This window comes from Cucurbita pepo, chromosome LG14 (assembly GCF_002806865.2).
Source record: "Cucurbita pepo subsp. pepo cultivar mu-cu-16 chromosome LG14, ASM280686v2, whole genome shotgun sequence".
NCBI lineage: Eukaryota > Viridiplantae > Streptophyta > Magnoliopsida > Cucurbitales > Cucurbitaceae > Cucurbita > Cucurbita pepo.
In genome coordinates, this window is record NC_036651.1 from 7,028,868 (window position 1) to 7,048,209 (window position 19,342).

The 19,342-nt window shown below is 33.5% G+C and overlaps 3 protein-coding genes across 3 annotated transcripts; 1 reads left to right on the forward strand and 2 right to left on the reverse strand.

The window, feature by feature from the left end:
- Nucleotides 1-1,040: 1,040 nt before the first annotated feature.
- LOC111810127 (TVP38/TMEM64 family membrane protein slr0305-like) lies at nucleotides 1,041-3,807 on the reverse strand. The gene is made up of 4 exons (XM_023696710.1): nucleotides 3,313-3,807; nucleotides 2,665-2,901; nucleotides 2,353-2,570; nucleotides 1,041-1,682 (listed from the first exon to the last, which is right to left on the reverse strand). The coding sequence occupies exons 1-4, from the start codon at nucleotides 3,592-3,594 to the stop codon at nucleotides 1,502-1,504; spliced, it is 918 nt and encodes a 305-aa protein (XP_023552478.1). The 5' UTR covers nucleotides 3,595-3,807; the 3' UTR covers nucleotides 1,041-1,501.
- Nucleotides 3,808-3,820: 13 nt separating this feature from the next.
- Nucleotides 3,821-6,472, reverse strand: LOC111810126 (TVP38/TMEM64 family membrane protein slr0305-like). The gene is made up of 4 exons (XM_023696709.1): nucleotides 5,922-6,472; nucleotides 5,274-5,510; nucleotides 4,962-5,179; nucleotides 3,821-4,291 (listed from the first exon to the last, which is right to left on the reverse strand). The coding sequence occupies exons 1-4, from the start codon at nucleotides 6,201-6,203 to the stop codon at nucleotides 4,111-4,113; spliced, it is 918 nt and encodes a 305-aa protein (XP_023552477.1). The 5' UTR covers nucleotides 6,204-6,472; the 3' UTR covers nucleotides 3,821-4,110.
- Nucleotides 6,473-8,065: 1,593 nt separating this feature from the next.
- LOC111809617 (ycf49-like protein) lies at nucleotides 8,066-11,646 on the forward strand. The gene is made up of 4 exons (XM_023695962.1): nucleotides 8,066-8,499; nucleotides 9,498-9,576; nucleotides 9,655-9,723; nucleotides 11,345-11,646. Exons 1-4 carry the CDS (start codon nucleotides 8,171-8,173, stop codon nucleotides 11,450-11,452), a joined length of 585 nt encoding a protein of 194 aa, XP_023551730.1. The 5' UTR covers nucleotides 8,066-8,170; the 3' UTR covers nucleotides 11,453-11,646.
- The last annotated feature ends 7,696 nt before the right edge of the window (nucleotides 11,647-19,342 follow it).

Sequence of the window (19,342 nt, forward strand, 5' to 3'; positions counted from 1 at the left end):
AACAATCTTAGAGCGACCGATATTCTCAAGTTAGTAATAGAACAATCTTAGAACGACAAACATTCTCAAGTTAGTAATAGAACGATCTTAAAACGATAGATATTCTCAAATTAGTAATAGAACAATCTTAGAACAACCGATATTCTCAAGTTAGTAATAAAACGATCTTAGAACAACAGATATTCTCAAGATAGTAATAGAACGATCTTAAAACCACAAATATTCTCAAGTTAGTAATAAAATAATCATACTAAAACGATCTTAGAACGACAGATATTCTCAAGTAAGTAATAGAACGATCTTAAAACAACAAAACAATCTTAGAACGTAAGATATTCTCAAGTTATTAATAGAACAATCTTAGAGCGATAGATATTCTCAAGTTAGTAATAGAACGATCTTAGAACAACCGATATTCTCAAGTTAGTAATAAAACGATCTTACTAAAACGATCTTAGAACGACAGATATTCTCAAGTTAGTAATAAAACAATCATACTAAAACGATCTTAGAACAACAAATATTCTCAAGTTAGTAATAGAACGATCTTAAAACGACAAAACAATCTTAGAACGTAAGATATTCTCAAGTTATTAATAGAACAATCTTGGAGCGACAGATATTCTCAAGTTAGTAATAGAACGATATTAAAACGACAGATATTCTCAAGTTAGTAATAGAACAATCTTAGAACAACCGATATTCTCAAGTTAGTAATAAAACGATCTTAGAACAACAGATATTCTCAAGTTAGTAATAGAACGATCTTAAAACGACAAAACAATCTTAGAACGTCAGATATTCTCAAGTTAGTAATAGAACAATCTTAAAACATCATATATTCTCAAGTTAGTAATAAAACGATCTTAGAACGACCGATATTTTCTTCTTCTCGAGAAGAGTCCAAAAGAAAGTCATCCATTTTATCTAATCTATCCATGTAAGTAGGACCTAGCAGCAGCAGCAGAAGATAAGATTCTTTTAAAGATATTTCAATCTCACAGTGGAATTATCCTTCAGTCTCATCACAAGCATACAGATAAAGGCAAACACAAAGAACTTCCATGTGAGGCCAACAATTATGGGAATTGTACACACTGATTCACTGTTAAACTATTCAGCAGCAGAAGAATGAATATTATTATGTACTATAATCAGCAAACAACACTACAACATTTCATATACAGACCACCACCCTGCATTTGCCTAAATCCAATCTAATTCACTTCATTATACCTCATTCCAACCACTACAAATCGAGATTTCAAAGCAGACGAAGTGATAAAAGACAACATACTTGTTTCGTTTCGTTTCATTTTGATGCTTTTGGTGTGAGTTTCATAATCGATTTACGATATCTAGTGTAAGATATTTGGATAGTTCTTTGTTTACCTTCACTCGAAGCTTCTTTGAAACCGAACATGGATATGAAATTGTTCGATCGATGCAACCATTTGTCCAGTGGCTCTATGTGCTCAAATAATAAGTAACTTTAGCCTCACTACTGCAATAATTGTTCGTCTTCTGTCTGCAATTCGTTGAGTTTCCTTTTTGCATATACAGTGAAGAAAACCGTCGTGGCTGCAGTAACGCAAAATCCGACGATCGTGAATGCGATCTGCGGGGCCGAGAGGAACTGCTGATTTTGTGAAGCATCTGCCAATGTCCTGATTAAAATGCCACTACAGTGACAAAAGGAAGATTAATCATATCCATAATCCAACTTATCCATAATATTTTACAGAAATTTTCAAAGACTAGACAGGCAATATCAAAGAGGAAAAACAGTGTAGATTTAATCCGAAGAAACCGACAAGGGTTAGTAAGTACATATGTCACTTAGTTTCTTAGTTTAAAGAGTACTCTTTAATCCTACACCGTGTTTTTTTACCTATATCCGAGAGTATTTGAGCTACCTAACATGCATCGGATAATCTCAAGCGACAATAAACGAGTTTAGTTTACTGCAACACAGTCACACTGGACATTAACTCCCTAAATTATCACCACCTCGATTATTTTTCCGAGTATTTTCCATAAATTCCACAATAATGTACTTTATGATCAATGAGTCAATGAAAAGTTTGGCGAATTTCCTTATGACGTATGTGGTCATATCAGATTTGACTTAAATGAGAGTAAGGCCTTTAACATTTTACAGCATAAAAGTTCCCAAGCTAGCTAATGAAACAGTTGTACCGACGTGGAAAGGGTTCTCGTTTCTTGCAGCAGGAATATGAAGCTGATTCGTAAGTTTTCAAATGCCAGAGAATGTAAATTTACAAGCAAGCATCCAAGAAAGATGGAATTCATCATGTGTATGTATGAGTGTGGTTCGAGGAGCATACGTACGTGTATATTGTAACAAATATTTCTGGCACCATTCCAATCAGCGACCCCAAGATGTACGGACCATATCTGACATTTGTTGCTACAGCACAGTAATTATATACTATGTAAGGAAACGGTGAAATTCGAATTAGTGCAACCGCGCGAAACTGATGAATCCAGTCTCCTTCGCCTGCTAATCTTAAAACTGAAGCTCTCTTAGGATATTTTTCTAACCATCCCTGCCAAATAAGGGGCACAGAGTTTAGCTACAAAGGGATACGAACTATGTCGGGCAGTTAACGAATAGAAGATAAACTTAAAACAAACACTAACTTGAATTTTACGATAGAATAGGGAGCCAATGAAATATGGAAGTGATACACCAATAGTTACTGCTGATATAATTAACAGGAACCCAAAACCATAACCAAATGTCATCCCTGCCAGCCACATAGAAGGTGAAGATGGCAAAAACAATGAAGGGAACAGTGCAACCGAGGCGAAAACGAGAACTGCCAGCACCGGAGTACTAAACGTTTCAGCTTCCCAGTTTATAATCGGTATTATTTCCTGTAGCAAATGACATATCCGTCAGGCTAAAATGAAACACTACACAGTTCATTGAACTCTTCAAGATTATTATCTTTTCACTAGAAGATAACATAATCAGAAGATAACCCAAGATCTAAAGCTGCTGAATAATGCCTAATAACGTAAGATTGAATTCCAATATGACATTAGCATACAAAGAAGAGGAATTTGATCTTACCACAATAAATAACACTATGAACCAAGTTTTATAGGTTCAAAACCAAGCAAGTAAATCAAACCCAGAAACACAACAGCAGAGACAAGGCAATTCCATGAAGAATTCAACAAAAACCTAAAATACAAAAGCAAAATCCAAGCAACAACACTCTATAATTCAATTCCAATAGAAAAACATCAGAATTGCAGTCAAAATTAAACATAAACACTGACCTTATTCATGAAGAATGGTCCAACCCATTTGAAAAAAACAACAGCTAATGACACCAAGAAAATGAACAACACCACCAAACGAAACCAAAGCCACAAGGACCTTCCTGGAGAACAAGGCTGCTGAGAAGCACCCCCATCAGACGAGACCTCAGCTTCACAGTTACAAGGGTTCTGTCCCAACCTAACATAGTCCCCATTACCATCATCACATCCAATCCCCACCGTGATATCCTCCGCCACCACTTCCCCTCTCCGGCCGTTATCCGTCTCACAATATGTCATCGGTGGCAAAACCCCCGACCAGAAGCTCGAAAATCACAAAAATGGACTTCCTCCGGTGATTACCCACGTCAGAACTGTCAAGAGCGAGAAAAAATTGATGGGAAAATTCAGAAAAACCCTAGAAAACGAAGGGGGAGAGAGGGAAATGAATGATTCGAAGAAGGGTGTGAGAAGGAATGAGACCAATTTGAAGCGAACAAGAAAAGGGGAAGAGAATCANCCTAAATCCAATCTAATTCACTTCATTATACCTCATTCCAACCACTACAAATCGAGATTTCAAAGCAGACGAAGTGATAAAAGACAACATACTTGTTTCGTTTCGTTTCATTTTGATGCTTTTGGTGTGAGTTTCATAATCGATTTACGATATCTAGTGTAAGATATTTGGATAGTTCTTTGTTTACCTTCACTCGAAGCTTCTTTGAAACCGAACATGGATATGAAATTGTTCGATCGATGCAACCATTTGTCCAGTGGCTCTATGTGCTCAAATAATAAGTAACTTTAGCCTCACTACTGCAATAATTGTTCGTCTTCTGTCTGCAATTCGTTGAGTTTCCTTTTTGCATATACAGTGAAGAAAACCGTCGTGGCTGCAGTAACGCAAAATCCGACGATCGTGAATGCGATCTGCGGGGCCGAGAGGAACTGCTGATTTTGTGAAGCATCTGCCAATGTCCTGATTAAAATGCCACTACAGTGACAAAAGGAAGATTAATCATATCCATAATCCAACTTATCCATAATATTTTACAGAAATTTTCAAAGACTAGACAGGCAATATCAAAGAGGAAAAACAGTGTAGATTTAATCCGAAGAAACCGACAAGGGTTAGTAAGTACATATGTCACTTAGTTTCTTAGTTTAAAGAGTACTCTTTAATCCTACACCGTGTTTTTTTACCTATATCCGAGAGTATTTGAGCTACCTAACATGCATCGGATAATCTCAAGCGACAATAAACGAGTTTAGTTTACTGCAACACAGTCACACTGGACATTAACTCCCTAAATTATCACCACCTCGATTATTTTTCCGAGTATTTTCCATAAATTCCACAATAATGTACTTTATGATCAATGAGTCAATGAAAAGTTTGGCGAATTTCCTTATGACGTATGTGGTCATATCAGATTTGACTTAAATGAGAGTAAGGCCTTTAACATTTTACAGCATAAAAGTTCCCAAGCTAGCTAATGAAACAGTTGTACCGACGTGGAAAGGGTTCTCGTTTCTTGCAGCAGGAATATGAAGCTGATTCGTAAGTTTTCAAATGCCAGAGAATGTAAATTTACAAGCAAGCATCCAAGAAAGATGGAATTCATCATGTGTATGTATGAGTGTGGTTCGAGGAGCATACGTACGTGTATATTGTAACAAATATTTCTGGCACCATTCCAATCAGCGACCCCAAGATGTACGGACCATATCTGACATTTGTTGCTACAGCACAGTAATTATATACTATGTAAGGAAACGGTGAAATTCGAATTAGTGCAACCGCGCGAAACTGATGAATCCAGTCTCCTTCGCCTGCTAATCTTAAAACTGAAGCTCTCTTAGGATATTTTTCTAACCATCCCTGCCAAATAAGGGGCACAGAGTTTAGCTACAAAGGGATACGAACTATGTCGGGCAGTTAACGAATAGAAGATAAACTTAAAACAAACACTAACTTGAATTTTACGATAGAATAGGGAGCCAATGAAATATGGAAGTGATACACCAATAGTTACTGCTGATATAATTAACAGGAACCCAAAACCATAACCAAATGTCATCCCTGCCAGCCACATAGAAGGTGAAGATGGCAAAAACAATGAAGGGAACAGTGCAACCGAGGCGAAAACGAGAACTGCCAGCACCGGAGTACTAAACGTTTCAGCTTCCCAGTTTATAATCGGTATTATTTCCTGTAGCAAATGACATATCCGTCAGGCTAAAATGAAACACTACACAGTTCATTGAACTCTTCAAGATTATTATCTTTTCACTAGAAGATAACATAATCAGAAGATAACCCAAGATCTAAAGCTGCTGAATAATGCCTAATAACGTAAGATTGAATTCCAATATGACATTAGCATACAAAGAAGAGGAATTTGATCTTACCACAATAAATAACACTATGAACCAAGTTTTATAGGTTCAAAACCAAGCAAGTAAATCAAACCCAGAAACACAACAGCAGAGACAAGGCAATTCCATGAAGAATTCAACAAAAACCTAAAATACAAAAGCAAAATCCAAGCAACAACACTCTATAATTCAATTCCAATAGAAAAACATCAGAATTGCAGTCAAAATTAAACATAAACACTGACCTTATTCATGAAGAATGGTCCAACCCATTTGAAAAAAACAACAGCTAATGACACCAAGAAAATGAACAACACCACCAAACGAAACCAAAGCCACAAGGACCTTCCTGGAGAACAAGGCTGCTGAGAAGCACCCCCATCAGACGAGACCTCAGCTTCACAGTTACAAGGGTTCTGTCCCAACCTAACATAGTCCCCATTACCATCATCACATCCAATCCCCACCGTGATATCCTCCGCCACCACTTCCCCTCTCCGGCCGTTATCCGTCTCACAATATGTCATCGGTGGCAAAACCCCCGACCAGAAGCTCGAAAATCACAAAAATGGACTTCCTCCGGTGATTACCCACGTCAGAACTGTCAAGAGCGAGAAAAAATTGATGGGAAAATTCAGAAAAACCCTAGAAAACGAAGGGGGAGAGAGGGAAATGAATGATTCGAAGAAGGGTGTGAGAAGGAATGAGACCAATTTGAAGCGAACAAGAAAAGGGGAAGAGAATCAGAGAAAGAAGGATTGATTAATGAAGAGAAAACTTGAAACTGAAAAGCAATAAATTCCTTGAAACAATAAAATAATTAAATAAAAAATAAAAAAATAAATATTGCCGTTGTTTGAGATTTCGCTAATCGCCAGTGGGCTCACACGTGTGGTGGTTGTGAAGGGCCGGGTAACAGATGGCAGAGTGTAATTGGCTAATCCTATGGTGGATTCTTCTGTCATTGGTCTGTCGTGGCTTTACCGTCACGGTCAGTGAGATAAGGACTCATGACGCGTTCTATTTACACGAGTCCACTGCTTTACACCGAGTTTCAGCGTCGCCAAATTCGAACTATTTTTTTATTATTATTATTCTAAATTAAAATTTAATTTATATAATAATTTTTAAAATAATTTACTTTTTTTTTTTTGGATGGGCGGTTGGGCGCCGCTAGTTAACGTCTAGTTTCCTGGGCGGTGCCGTTGACGGCGACGGGAAAGACATTTTGGATTTAATTATTATTAATTTTTAAATTTTAAATTTTATTCGGTTTTTCCTTATGTGGCATCCACTTGCAAATTAAAAATTAAAAATAAAAAATCATAATTAAATTACTTTATAAAATATTGGATAATTCGTTTTTTTTTTATTCTACCAAATAATAATGAATCAATAATGTTCTTCCTTAAAATAAAAAACAAAAAACCAATAATTTTGATTATTCTATAGTAAATAATTATGTTTAATTAAATATTAATCTCGAATATTAATTATGTAATTTTTTTTCTTCTAAATATATATTTTTAGTTCATAGTATTTGGGTGTAAAAAAAGATTCAGTGTATCTATCCATTTACTTTTTTTTTTTTTTTTTTAACAATTTTCAATTTATTCCATTACTTCAATTTTAAAATAATATTTACTAAATTGAAAAATATTTAATGGAGGAAAAAATTTCATTTAATAAAGGAAATTTCTAATTCTTTCAAATTTATAAGAATTAGTAGAATGTTTGAATTTTCCATTAATTTACAAAATATAATGTTATTGTTTTTTTTTTTTTTTAAATACATTACAGCTGTATTTTAGTTCTTAAAGTTTAAAATATTTTAATTTCTGTTTGGTTTTTGGGAAATTAAACATTTTTTTTTGTTATTAATATTTGAATTTAATTTTTAACACATATATTTATTTTTTAATTTAATTATATATTTATTATTATTATTATTTGTTCTCCAACTAAATAATTTTTTTTTATATAATTCTCAATTAAATGTTTAAAAATAAACTAAATAGATGTTTACTTTTATTAAAATTAAAAATTTAAATAAACGACTGAATTAAATATACATTATGGTGGATGGTTGGATTTGTAAAGTCCATTATTTAGTAAATATTTTTTTGTTTAAAAAATTTACAACCAGAACAATTGAGTTGGATTTATAAAATATTTGGATCGGGTGTTATATTTTTTTTTTATAAAATAAATATGAAGAGTGACGGGAATATTCATATTTAAAATTTAAAATATAAAAAATATAAAAATCTTTAGTAAATATACATTTTATAAGCTCATTTCATTTTTATAAAAATAAAAGAAAATGCATATAATAAAACACATAAATTAATTAATTAAAATTCATATTTAACGTAATTTAGTGGGAAAATGAGGAAGAAGATGAAGAAACCAAAATCATAGAGATGATGGCGATTCGCTGTTTTCAGAGCAAATCTTTCAGTGTTTACTGAATTTTCCACCCAATTTTCAAATCATGTCGTTCTCTTCCACCTTCTTACATTCCTTCTCAATCCCCAAATGCCCCATTTCTTCTTCTTCTTCTTCCTCACTGCCGACGTCCAGAGATTCTGCCGCTACTTCTCAACTTCCTACCGGAATTCGACTCCGGAGAGGCGGCGCCGGTCGGGTTTTGGACTCGAAATCCATCCTGGTTTTGGTCGGCACTGGTTTCACATTCTCCCTTCTGGGACCTGAATCGGCTTCTGCTGCGACGGAATTCCAGTCTTCGCTGCTGTTTAACGAGCCCCAAAATGCTCTGTCCTTGCCCACCTGGGCCGTACATGTTTCCATCGTCGTTGAATGGTGAGGATTTGTCAATCTGTTTTGTAATGATTTCTTGAAATGGAATTTGTTCGATGTTTTTTTTTTTTTTCCAGAAATTTCCCTAGTTATCATCTTCAACGTGCTTGTAAGAAGTGATAATTTCTCCAAATTCATGAGAAGTTCGACTAATTTTAGAGAGAAGTGTAGGAATGTTGCTGAAAGTTTTGTCCAAAATGTTTAGATGCTATGATGGAGTCTCACCTTGGCTAATTTAGAGAATGATCATGGGTTTATAAGTAACAAATACATCTCTATTGGTATGAGGCCTTTTAGGGAAGTCCAAAGCAAAGTCAGGAGAGCTTATGCTCAAAGTGGACAATATCATACCATTGTGGAGAGTCGTGATTCTTAACATGGTATCAGAGTCATGCTCTTAACTTAACCATGTCAATAGAATCCTCAAGTGTCGAACAAAGAAGTTGCTAGTCTCGAAGGTGTAGTCAAAAGTGATTCAAGTGTCGAACAAACGGTGTACTTTGTTCGAGTGCTCTAGAGAAAGGAGTCGAGTCTCGATTAAGGGGAGGTTGTTTGAGGGCTCCATAGGCCTTGGGGGAGGCTCTATAGTGTACTTTGTTCAACGGGAGAATTGTTGAGGTTTGTTGGGATGGAGTCCCACATTGGCTAATTTAGGGAATGATCATGAGTTTATAAGTAAGGAATATATCTCTATTGATGTGAGGCCTTTTAGGGAAACTCAAAGCAAAGTCATGAGAGCTTATACTCAAAGTGATATCATACCATTATGGAGAGTCGTGATTCCTAACAAACTGCTATATTTATAGGTTAGAGTATATTCAATCTTTTATAATTCACAAGTGTTCTTTAATTATTTCCATGGAAATAGACTCTGCATTTTAGTTACCCATTTGATGAATAAGAAATTAAAGGAAAAGGAAGAATGATAAACCAAGCCATTCATATGCTGCTGCTGGCTAGCTTGGTTCATAATTTGTTGATCACAAGTCTTGTGTCGTAAGGATTGCAGCAATGGCTTTGGTGTGGCAGTATGGAGAGAAATCTGGCAATGAGTCTTGGAAAGGACTTTCTTGGGGAATGGTAAGTTCTTTTTCTGTGTGTCTATAATTGCTCTTTCATCTATCTTCTCCCATCCACTTATTTATGTAACTTGAGCAGGTACCCTCGCTAGGTGGAGCATGTTGTGCTTGCACATTGCATTTTTTCTACAATTCTGAGTCTCTTGAGGTATAGTAAGTTTCTGTTTTTGCAAGATCTTGCTGGACGTAATGAAATGACTGATAGTGTTCGTATATTCTAAATAATGCGTACGAATTTTTAATCCAGTTCTTGATCATGATGATTTGTTAAAGTTCTTAGCTGATATAGTTTAGCTTCTTTCAATTATGCTCAGGATGGAATTTAGACCATTTCAGTGTAGTTTGATTAAACTCTTCAATTTAGTCCTAAAAGAAACCATTGATTAGGAAGCTTTGGCTCTCGACGTAATGGTATGAACACTGCCTGTTATTGATATTTTAAGGGTAATTATCAATACCAAACCTTAACAAAACAGCCAAAAGATGCCCCCCTCGCTTACGCTGCACAAGTACCCTCTCTACCCCTCAAATACCGTCATTGCTTCTTCTCCAGGAAAAGAAGTTCACAACCCGTAGGCCTTCTACCTCCACGCGGCATTGCTCCATCAGGCTTTCGCTTGAGTCCTTGGTACTCATGACAAACTTTTCTTCCTATCAAACTCTCCCCTGCAGCCACGTATACTCCCCGCCTCTATTTCGCTTCGGAAATTCTTAATTGGGGGTCTATGACTATGTCCATCTTCGTTTTGGGTTTTCAATTCTATCTTTGAACTGTGATCATAAGGAGAATCAAACTTCTTGCTGCTTGTTTTGTTATCAATCAGGACTCTGAGTTCCTACTCCTATCTTGAAATTTTGTTACCGAGCAACTGTTTCTTCTATTTCGGTTTCATGTTCAGTCAAGTATTTGAACTGGCATGGAAGTCCTTAAATTATGAATTTCTCACGGTGCAGTTTGTTTAAAAAAAAAAAAAAAAAAAAAACTATTATCTTTGAACAACAACTAAGAAGGTAGCTGTATGCGGCACCATGGCATAGATAATGCTGCAAATCTGGGACCCCTGAGTTTTGTTCTAACTCTTACAGATACATGTTTAAACCCATGATCAACCCGTTAATTAGCCGATGTAGGACTCCTCTCCCAACAATTCTCAACAATCCTCCCCTTGAACAAAGTACACCATAGAGCCTCCCCTGAGGTCTATGAAGCCCTCGAACAAATTACACCATTTGTTCGACACTTGAGTCACTTTTGACTACACCTTTGAGGCTCACAACTTCTTTGTTTGACATCTGAGGATTCTATTGACATGGCTAAGTTAAGGCCATGACTCTGATACCATGTTAGGAACCACAAACCTCCACAATGGTATGATATTGCCCACTTTGAGCATAAGCTCTCTTGGCTTTGCTTTTGGTTTTCCCAAAAGACCTCATACCAATGAAGATGTATTCCTTATAAACTCGTAATCAACCCCTTAATTAGCGAACGTGGGACTCCTCTCCCAACAATTCTCAACACCTCTCTCTCTTCAGAAGAAACTGAACCAAGCTGATCTCTGTTCTGGGTTTAGGTTGACTGGATTCAGATTCCATTGCTGTTGTTTCAAAACAGCAAGGCAGACTTACCATGAAAAGAATAAACAACCTCTCTTTCTCTTTCACTCTTCAATTTGACATGTTCTTGTTTGTCAGGAAATTTTGTTGTGGTAGTGCAGTTCTCTCCCTGAAAAGGATATAAAATGACTTGGATTTGGTGTTGAGTGCAGGTATTGGTGGCCCTTCAGGCAATGCTAACGGTTATAGGAAATGCTACAATGTGCATTGCTGCATTTCGCATATACAAATCATCACAAGAGCGTTCAAAGAACTTGTAAAGGAAACTCAAGTCTCTGTTACACTAACGTATGTACGTACCACTTTCTTTGTTCTTATTGCTCATATCTTTCGTCCTTTTCTTTAACATTCTAAAATAATTTTTTTGGCAATAGATCTCGATCAATAAGCAATCGTTTGACAGTGCTTTTCAAAATAAAGTCATAGATAACGAGAGACATGTGTTTAGTATCAATTTTGTTTCTCGTTTCTTATAGTTTAGGAAGCATTTCTAAACTTGTATCTGGTAATTGTATCTATTGTTTCTTATGAGTTTATTTTTTTAATTGTCGGGCATTTCATACCAGTTTAACCAAAATTTATTTAATGGAGTCGTGTCATGAAGTTGAATACTCTTGAGTGAGGTTCTTTTGGTCTCTTTTGGTAAGGGCTTGATAAAGCATTTCACTAACTGAAGAAAGCGTCAAATGGTCATGAATTTATTTCCTTTTTAGAACAACAATAATTGTATTGAGGACCAATACTAAGGCCTTGGGATGTGTGGCTGACTCGCTCTTTGAGGGGTTGAATTCGAGTTCTTCAAAGGCGTTCCTTGAAAGGGAAGCTAATATAGGCCTTGAAAGGCATAGGTAGGTGGTTTGGAGTGGGCTTGCTTAGACGTTAGTTGGGGGCGTAGGCACATGCTGGGAGGCCCTAGATGGTTACTTGGTCCATGGGAACACCCTAGGTATGGGCGTACAAAAAAGCAACAGCCAGGTGGGGGCGCACTCTAAGCAAATAAAATAATATATCGGTTCATAACATGTCAAATACGGAATGAAAAGACTGTATTATGCAGTAAGTATTAGAGTTTTTTTCTGTCGAGGCTATGCATGACAACTAAGCGGATGCATGAGTTGTTTGTGTTGAGGATTGTTGGGAAAGGGTGTCCCACATCAGCTAATTATAGGTAAGAAATACATCTCCATTGATATGGGGTCTTTTGAGTAAACCAAAAGTAAAGTCACGAGAGCTTATATTCAAAATGGACAATATTATACCATTGTGGAGAGTCGTGATTCCTAACTGTTCGTGTGCACTTGGTTGAGCGTTCATGGCCTAGATACCTAAGCGTTGTCCTCTATTTGTGTTTGTTTGAAGTTTATATGAAACTCTGACCTCATTGTCTACATATTCAAATGATTATGGTTAAAATTTTCGCCCGTAATCATAGTTATGATTGGTCTCTTAGACTATAAATCTAGTCGAGCATGATAGAGTTGAGTTTGATCTGTTTGAAGTAAATTGAAGCAAATGGTCGTAATGGTCATTGGCTAACTACCTCACCTACCACCATTATTGTCCATTCCCATCATTCACACCATGTGAGCTCTGTAAAAGGGGCCTTCTTCCAATATTGCTTCACATTCTTTTCTCCTCTTTACAAAATCATCCCACCAAAGCTTCCATTCTATGATCTTTTCCCACAAAAGTATCAGGTGCAACAAACCTTCTTTTTCAAGCAATTCGATCGTTCTTTACTTTCTTCCGCATGTTTGTTCTATGAGTATTTCACGGCATGATCTATATACTAATATCAAAGTCTACGAACCAGATGCACTTTTCTTTTCAGTGGCTCAATCAAAAGAGCTTCATAGTTAAACGTGTTTTACTTGGAGCAATTCTATGTTAAATGACTTCATAAGAATTTGTTTGGATGCATCTGGATGAGAACAAAGCATGCTAGAAGGACTCGTGTTGGTTTGTGGGGATAGTCTTCACTCTTAAGAAGCGAGGATTAGGTAACATGACTATGTCACAAGAGAATGTTAGGGTCATTAGGTGTCGAATCTTAATCCGAATGATGGGCATGAGACGGTACAAATGGGGATTAATCTTAATATTTATTAAAATTACATGGACCGAAACAAAATTCAAACTAGATGATGTTTTTAACAGTATAGGATTACGTAAGTGAACGTTGAGATTTGAATAAATTGAAACAACCGTAAATTTACGATGTTATATTCATAATTTTAATAAATTAATCACAATTCAATCTCACATAATAAAAAAAAGGTCAACCATGACAGATTTTCCCTAAAAAAATGTAATTTATAGTTAAAGAGGTAAGGGTTGTCGGTTAAATGTCGTCCCAAGCAATTATGTTTGAAAAACAGCTCCCTTTCCGACCAACAAGATATGTCCACATCCAATTTTTCTTCAATTCTCTTCTTTTAATTTTGTGCCCACTTTTTATAGCGTAAAAAGGAGAACAAAATTGCGGCTCGATAACGTTAAATTACAAGTTTAGCCCATGAACTTTTATATTTGTGTCTAACAAGTCTCTGAACTTTTAAAAACAGCTGACAGATCCTTTTAACTTTTCAAACGAGTTCGGTTATTTTTACTCTAAATTATCTATTTATTAATGAACAAAACAACTTATTTTTAAACCGGACTGATATGAATATACGAGTTTAGTTACGTCCCAACTTCCCTTTTTTGCGGTAAATGACAACTGTAAACGTCGATGTTGTCGATGTTTTTGTTGAACTTTGTCGGGGATGTCGTCCCAAGCAATTATGTTTGAAAAACAACTCCCTTTCCGACCAACAACAATGTCCACATCCAATTTTTCTTCAAATTCTCTTCTTTCAATTTTGTGCCCACTTTTTTTTATAGCGTAAAAAGGAGAACAAAATTGCGGCTCGAGAACATTAAATTACAAGTTTAGCCCATAAACTTTTATATTTATGTCTAACAAGTCCCTAAACTTTTAAAAACAGCTGACAAATCCTTCTAACTTTTCAAACGAGTTCGGTTATTTTTACTCTAAATTATCTAGTTATAATGAAAAAAACAACTTATTTTTAAACTGGACTGTTATGAATATACGAGTTTAGTTACGTCCCAACTTCCCTTTTTTGCGGTAAATGACAACCTTAAGTGTCGATGATTTTGTTGAACTTTGTTGGGGATGGGACCCACAATGATGGGGCCATGGTGTCGTTAAAAATCAAAGCCATTAGACAACGCAACACATAGGCATGGTAAAGCGTCATGTGACACATAATTAAGAGGGACATATAAGTATATATATTATATTATATGGTTTTCAATCTTAATATAAGATCTTGGTACAAAGATTTTGGGCACATTATGTCCCATATTTCTTGTTAGGTGGGAATCCACTAAATTTTGGAGAAGGGATGGCATATAGATTTCCCGAATCTTCTCGATTCTAGAAACTATATAATATAAGAATATTATGCAAATGAGAATTTAAAATTGGTACATTATCAATTGGTTCGACTTCTGATTCTTGTATCTCGTTTTATTTGTTTAATTTTGGTTCGATAATATATATGTCAATTTAGTCCGTATGTTATTGTGAAATTCCAATTTAGTCCCTTTGTACATTTACATTTTTCAATTCAGTCCATCGTATTTAATAAATATGGAAGAAAAGGATAATTAATTAAATAATTATTTAATTTATAGTATTAAATTAAATAGACAGAAAAAAAAAATATTTCTCGTTAATAATTATTTAATATTTGTTAAACCTCAAATCATTTTAAAAGGACTTTATGATTTTAAAGTCAAACCCAGTGGTGAGGTAGGGAATGTGACAGACAAATCAAAAGATTGGTGACAGATGTCAGTGTGACAGCAAATGTTGGGATGATAAAGTCAAATAATTTGGGTTTAATTTTGAATTATTATTTTGGTGAATGGTCAATTTTTATTCTTCCATTTCTACCCACCCTTTGATTTCCCAACCACTTTTCTTTTTTTTTTTAATAAATAAATTTGTATTTTATTTATGGATATTTATTATTTCACATGCAATTTTATGAAGCTAATTCAATTATATTAAAATGTTTTCATTTTTAAATATTTTTATGTTCAATCAATTTTAAATTATTATTCAATTTTTGCTTTTATATTTACCCATTTAACCAAATGGATTAACTTTTAATGGGTTGATTTCGATTAGAATGTCTATGTCATAAATTACATACAGATATACACGGGCATAAGGGGGCTGACGAGAAAAGTTACTAGTTCAATCATAAATGTGATATATATATATATATATATATATATAAGATGGGGGCGTGACAGAAGGGTTCGTTGATTGAGCCATGAATCTACTGTTCCAATAAATTTATATTTTCTTTTATTTTGAAATTTTTTTATTTCATTCACTTTTAAAATAACGAAAACTAGTTTTTCATAACAACTATGATTCACTCGAGTTGATATAAAAATAATGGAAAAATACAATTAAAAAATAATATATTTTCTCAACATCGTTTTTAATAATTAAAAAATAATTATATTTTTTAAGAATTAATAAAGAAGACTCAACCGTCTCACTTCTTTAGTTAGAAATATAATATTTTAACTCGTTACATTAATTATTATTTATTAAAGAAATAAAAAAAATATTTTTTTTTTAGCTTTTTCAAACAAAAAAATAATAAAACATTATTTTGTAAAACAATGTTCCAAAACATAATAAATCCACTCGGTCGGCTACATATTTTTTAAAGTTTTAATTAATAACTCATAAGGAACAAACAAATAATAGGCCAAAACATACCTTTTAGTGAGGCTTCTAATTTTGTTGTCATTTTCATATTTTTATTTTTATTTCTATAACAACAAATATAAAATTATTCCAATTTTATAAATCGAGCTCTCGTGTTTCAATTATATCCCTAAATTTTGAAACGGGTCCAAAAAATATCTTCACGGTGTACAAAAGGTGGAAAAATTAGATAGCGTACATGATATTATTTACAATTTTATAGACGATAGTTAGTATTCGAAGTATCGTGTTGTAAGATACCTACACACTTAAGGAGTGCTTTACACTCGTGGTGACGATCTACCCACTTAAGGAGTGTTGTCCCTCTAGCTCGATTCCACCTCTTTAAAGGATAATCTCGTCCCACGAACACTAACTCACTGGTAGAAGCTGGTCTAAATAATTAACTTCATGGGAACTTTTGTTCTTGTAGGTATGATTTCCATGATGGATAGTAACTTTTCATAGCTGATTTATAACGGATCCAAATAGGTGGGATATTGTCGAAATTCATACTTTGTCTTCGATCTCGAACTCTCGATGTGCAATAGAAAACGCCACGGAATCAATAACATTGTTACACACCCACACAATATACACAAAATTTTTAATTCAACAATTGTACTGTCGGGACTTAATCTTAAACTGTATCTAAAATATACCCGACTTATTTATGGAGAGAATATTTAGTTCATAAAAATATGCTCGAAAAGAAACAAAACCGTTAGGTCACGAATTAGGTCACGAATTAATAACTAGTGAATGACAAATAATAAGTTAAAACATACTTTTAAGTGATGATCATATTTTTGTTGTCTCGTTCAAATCTTATATTTTTCTTAAATTTTTTTTATAATAAATATTATATCAAATATATAATAAGATAACAACTTTATGTATATGATTATTTTAAAGTGACCAAACTTCTAAAAATCTAAAATTAAATATGTTTTTGTCACTAACATAATGTTTAAATAAATAAAAATATATTATTCAATAATACACGTACATGTACATGTATATGTATTTTTTTAATATAAAGACGGAATTTGATTGTAACACGAACATAACTCATCAATTAAACGGTCGTAATCTTAGTCAAAATTTTGACTTTTTTAGTTGAAAATATAATGAATTAACTAATTGAGTTAGTGTAATTTAACCATGGTTACTTTAATTTGAACATTAAAATCAGTAACTTCCATAGTTCAACTAATTAAAATAAATTCCACTCTATCTATTTTATTTTATTCTTTTCGAGCATATATTATATCGGATCGGCTTGTATTATTTCTTCCATATTCTTTTCGAGCATTTTTTTAATAATTTAAATAGNAAAAAACCTTTGGCGAGTGCGAAAAGGCAGCCGACGTGGAATGATCCAAGGCGTTCGTTCCCTCCATGGAAAAGATGTGGGCCCCACTTTGGTGTTTTTATATCGAAGCCGCCCATATTATGTCGTTTTATTTTTAACTGTCTCCCTCTAACTGCTTCCCCTCAGACCAAGTGTCCCTTTTTTTATTATTATTTAAATTCATTTTTTTTTGTAATTTTTATTTATTTATATTTCAACTCTAAAAGAATTTCTTATAAATTATATATTAAAATTATTACGTGTTAATTTAAATTATAATGTTAGATAAGAATTAAATAATTTAGAATTAATTTTAATATATATTATTATTTTATAATTATTTAAAACAGTTTTAACTGTCAACTGTGATGATGAATAGAGGGAGACAGCTTTTTGCAGTAGCGCCACGTCATAGGCGGTGGAGGGAAAATTAGCCGCCAACTCAGGAACGTGATTTCTGACATGCTTTCCACGTGATTTTCAGATAATGCCACCCCTGTGGGCCCCGCCACTGCCTTTTTTTTTTTTTTCCTTCTTTAAATAAAACCTAAATAATAATTTTGTATATTCGTATTTAATAAATTACTAAAATTTTAAAAATGTTTCTCTAATAAATCTAACATTTTGTGTAAATTTAAAAATTTATTAAAATAATATTAAAATCTAAAAAAATTAGAGATTAAATATTTATTTAATTTTTTTTATATTCTAAATTAAATATTTCCTCTAGATTTTATAGTGCAAAAAAGATAATTAACAGAATTCTTTATTATTTTTATTTTTATTTTTATTTTTATTAAAGACATATCAGCTTTTCTTTTCTCCTAATATGTACGAATTTGTTCCTTTTTATTCTATTAATTAATTATAACTATAAAAATAAATAAATAAATAAAGTGGTTAATCATCAATACATGGGAATTTATTTCCCACTTGCATTATTTATAACCAACTTATTGAAATTAAATTTTCATTTAATAAAAGCCATAAATATATATAGTTTTGGAACAATATTTATTTGGAATTAATGTAATCTAATTTATTACCACATGGGTAATAAATTAAAATTAATTATAATTACATTTACACTATTTAATGAGCTTATTAAGATTTATAGCATCTATAGACTCAACCCATATTAATTAATATTAATATTATAAACTTAGGATACTTTATTAACCTAATTATTATTTGAATCATGCTTATTATCCTTAAATGATTAACATTGAATTTTCATATTCTTATAAATGTAATTTAATGAAAATAATTAAAAAAGACAGCATAATTGATTTTTTTTTTTTTTTAATAATTGAATATATTTGTTCTCCCAAGCAAGCGTGCTTTCCACTAACCACGTCACTCATCTACTACCTCCTTTATTTACTAATTTGCCCTTTTGATTCAAATTTACTCATTTGCCCTTCTCCCGCCACGAGATCAATTTAAGCATAGTTCAATTAATTATTTAACTAAAAAAATTTTTAAAAAAAAATCGAAAATTTAAGCATGTCAGCACGTGCGGTGGCATAATTTTGGTCGGCAAAAGAAAACGGAAGGAATTGTAAATCAGGAAGGTGGGACCCACCTGCCAGCTGGATCGAACAACTCACCTTTTCTCTTGGTGGTAGCTCGGCGAATACTATCGAGTCAATTGCAAGCAAAGCTACACGTCAGTAGCTTACATGGCATCCTTGCTGGACATTCCAGCTACTTCCATTGGCCAAACTCCCACCAATAAAATCAAAGTTGTCTTGCAGTAAAATTTAAATTTTGAGCTGTAACCTTTGAATATATATTAATATAATAATTGTGGGTAGAAAATATATTAATTTTTTTAAAATTTTGAATTTATTGTTAAATATTAAATACAAAATTAAAAAAATTAAGAAAGTCCGGTCAGGCTAAAAAATAACATCACGGGTAGGACTTCTCAGCTCCATAAACGATTCAACTGAGAGTAACAGTTAATCGCCAAAAAGTAAGAGAAAAAAAAAAAAA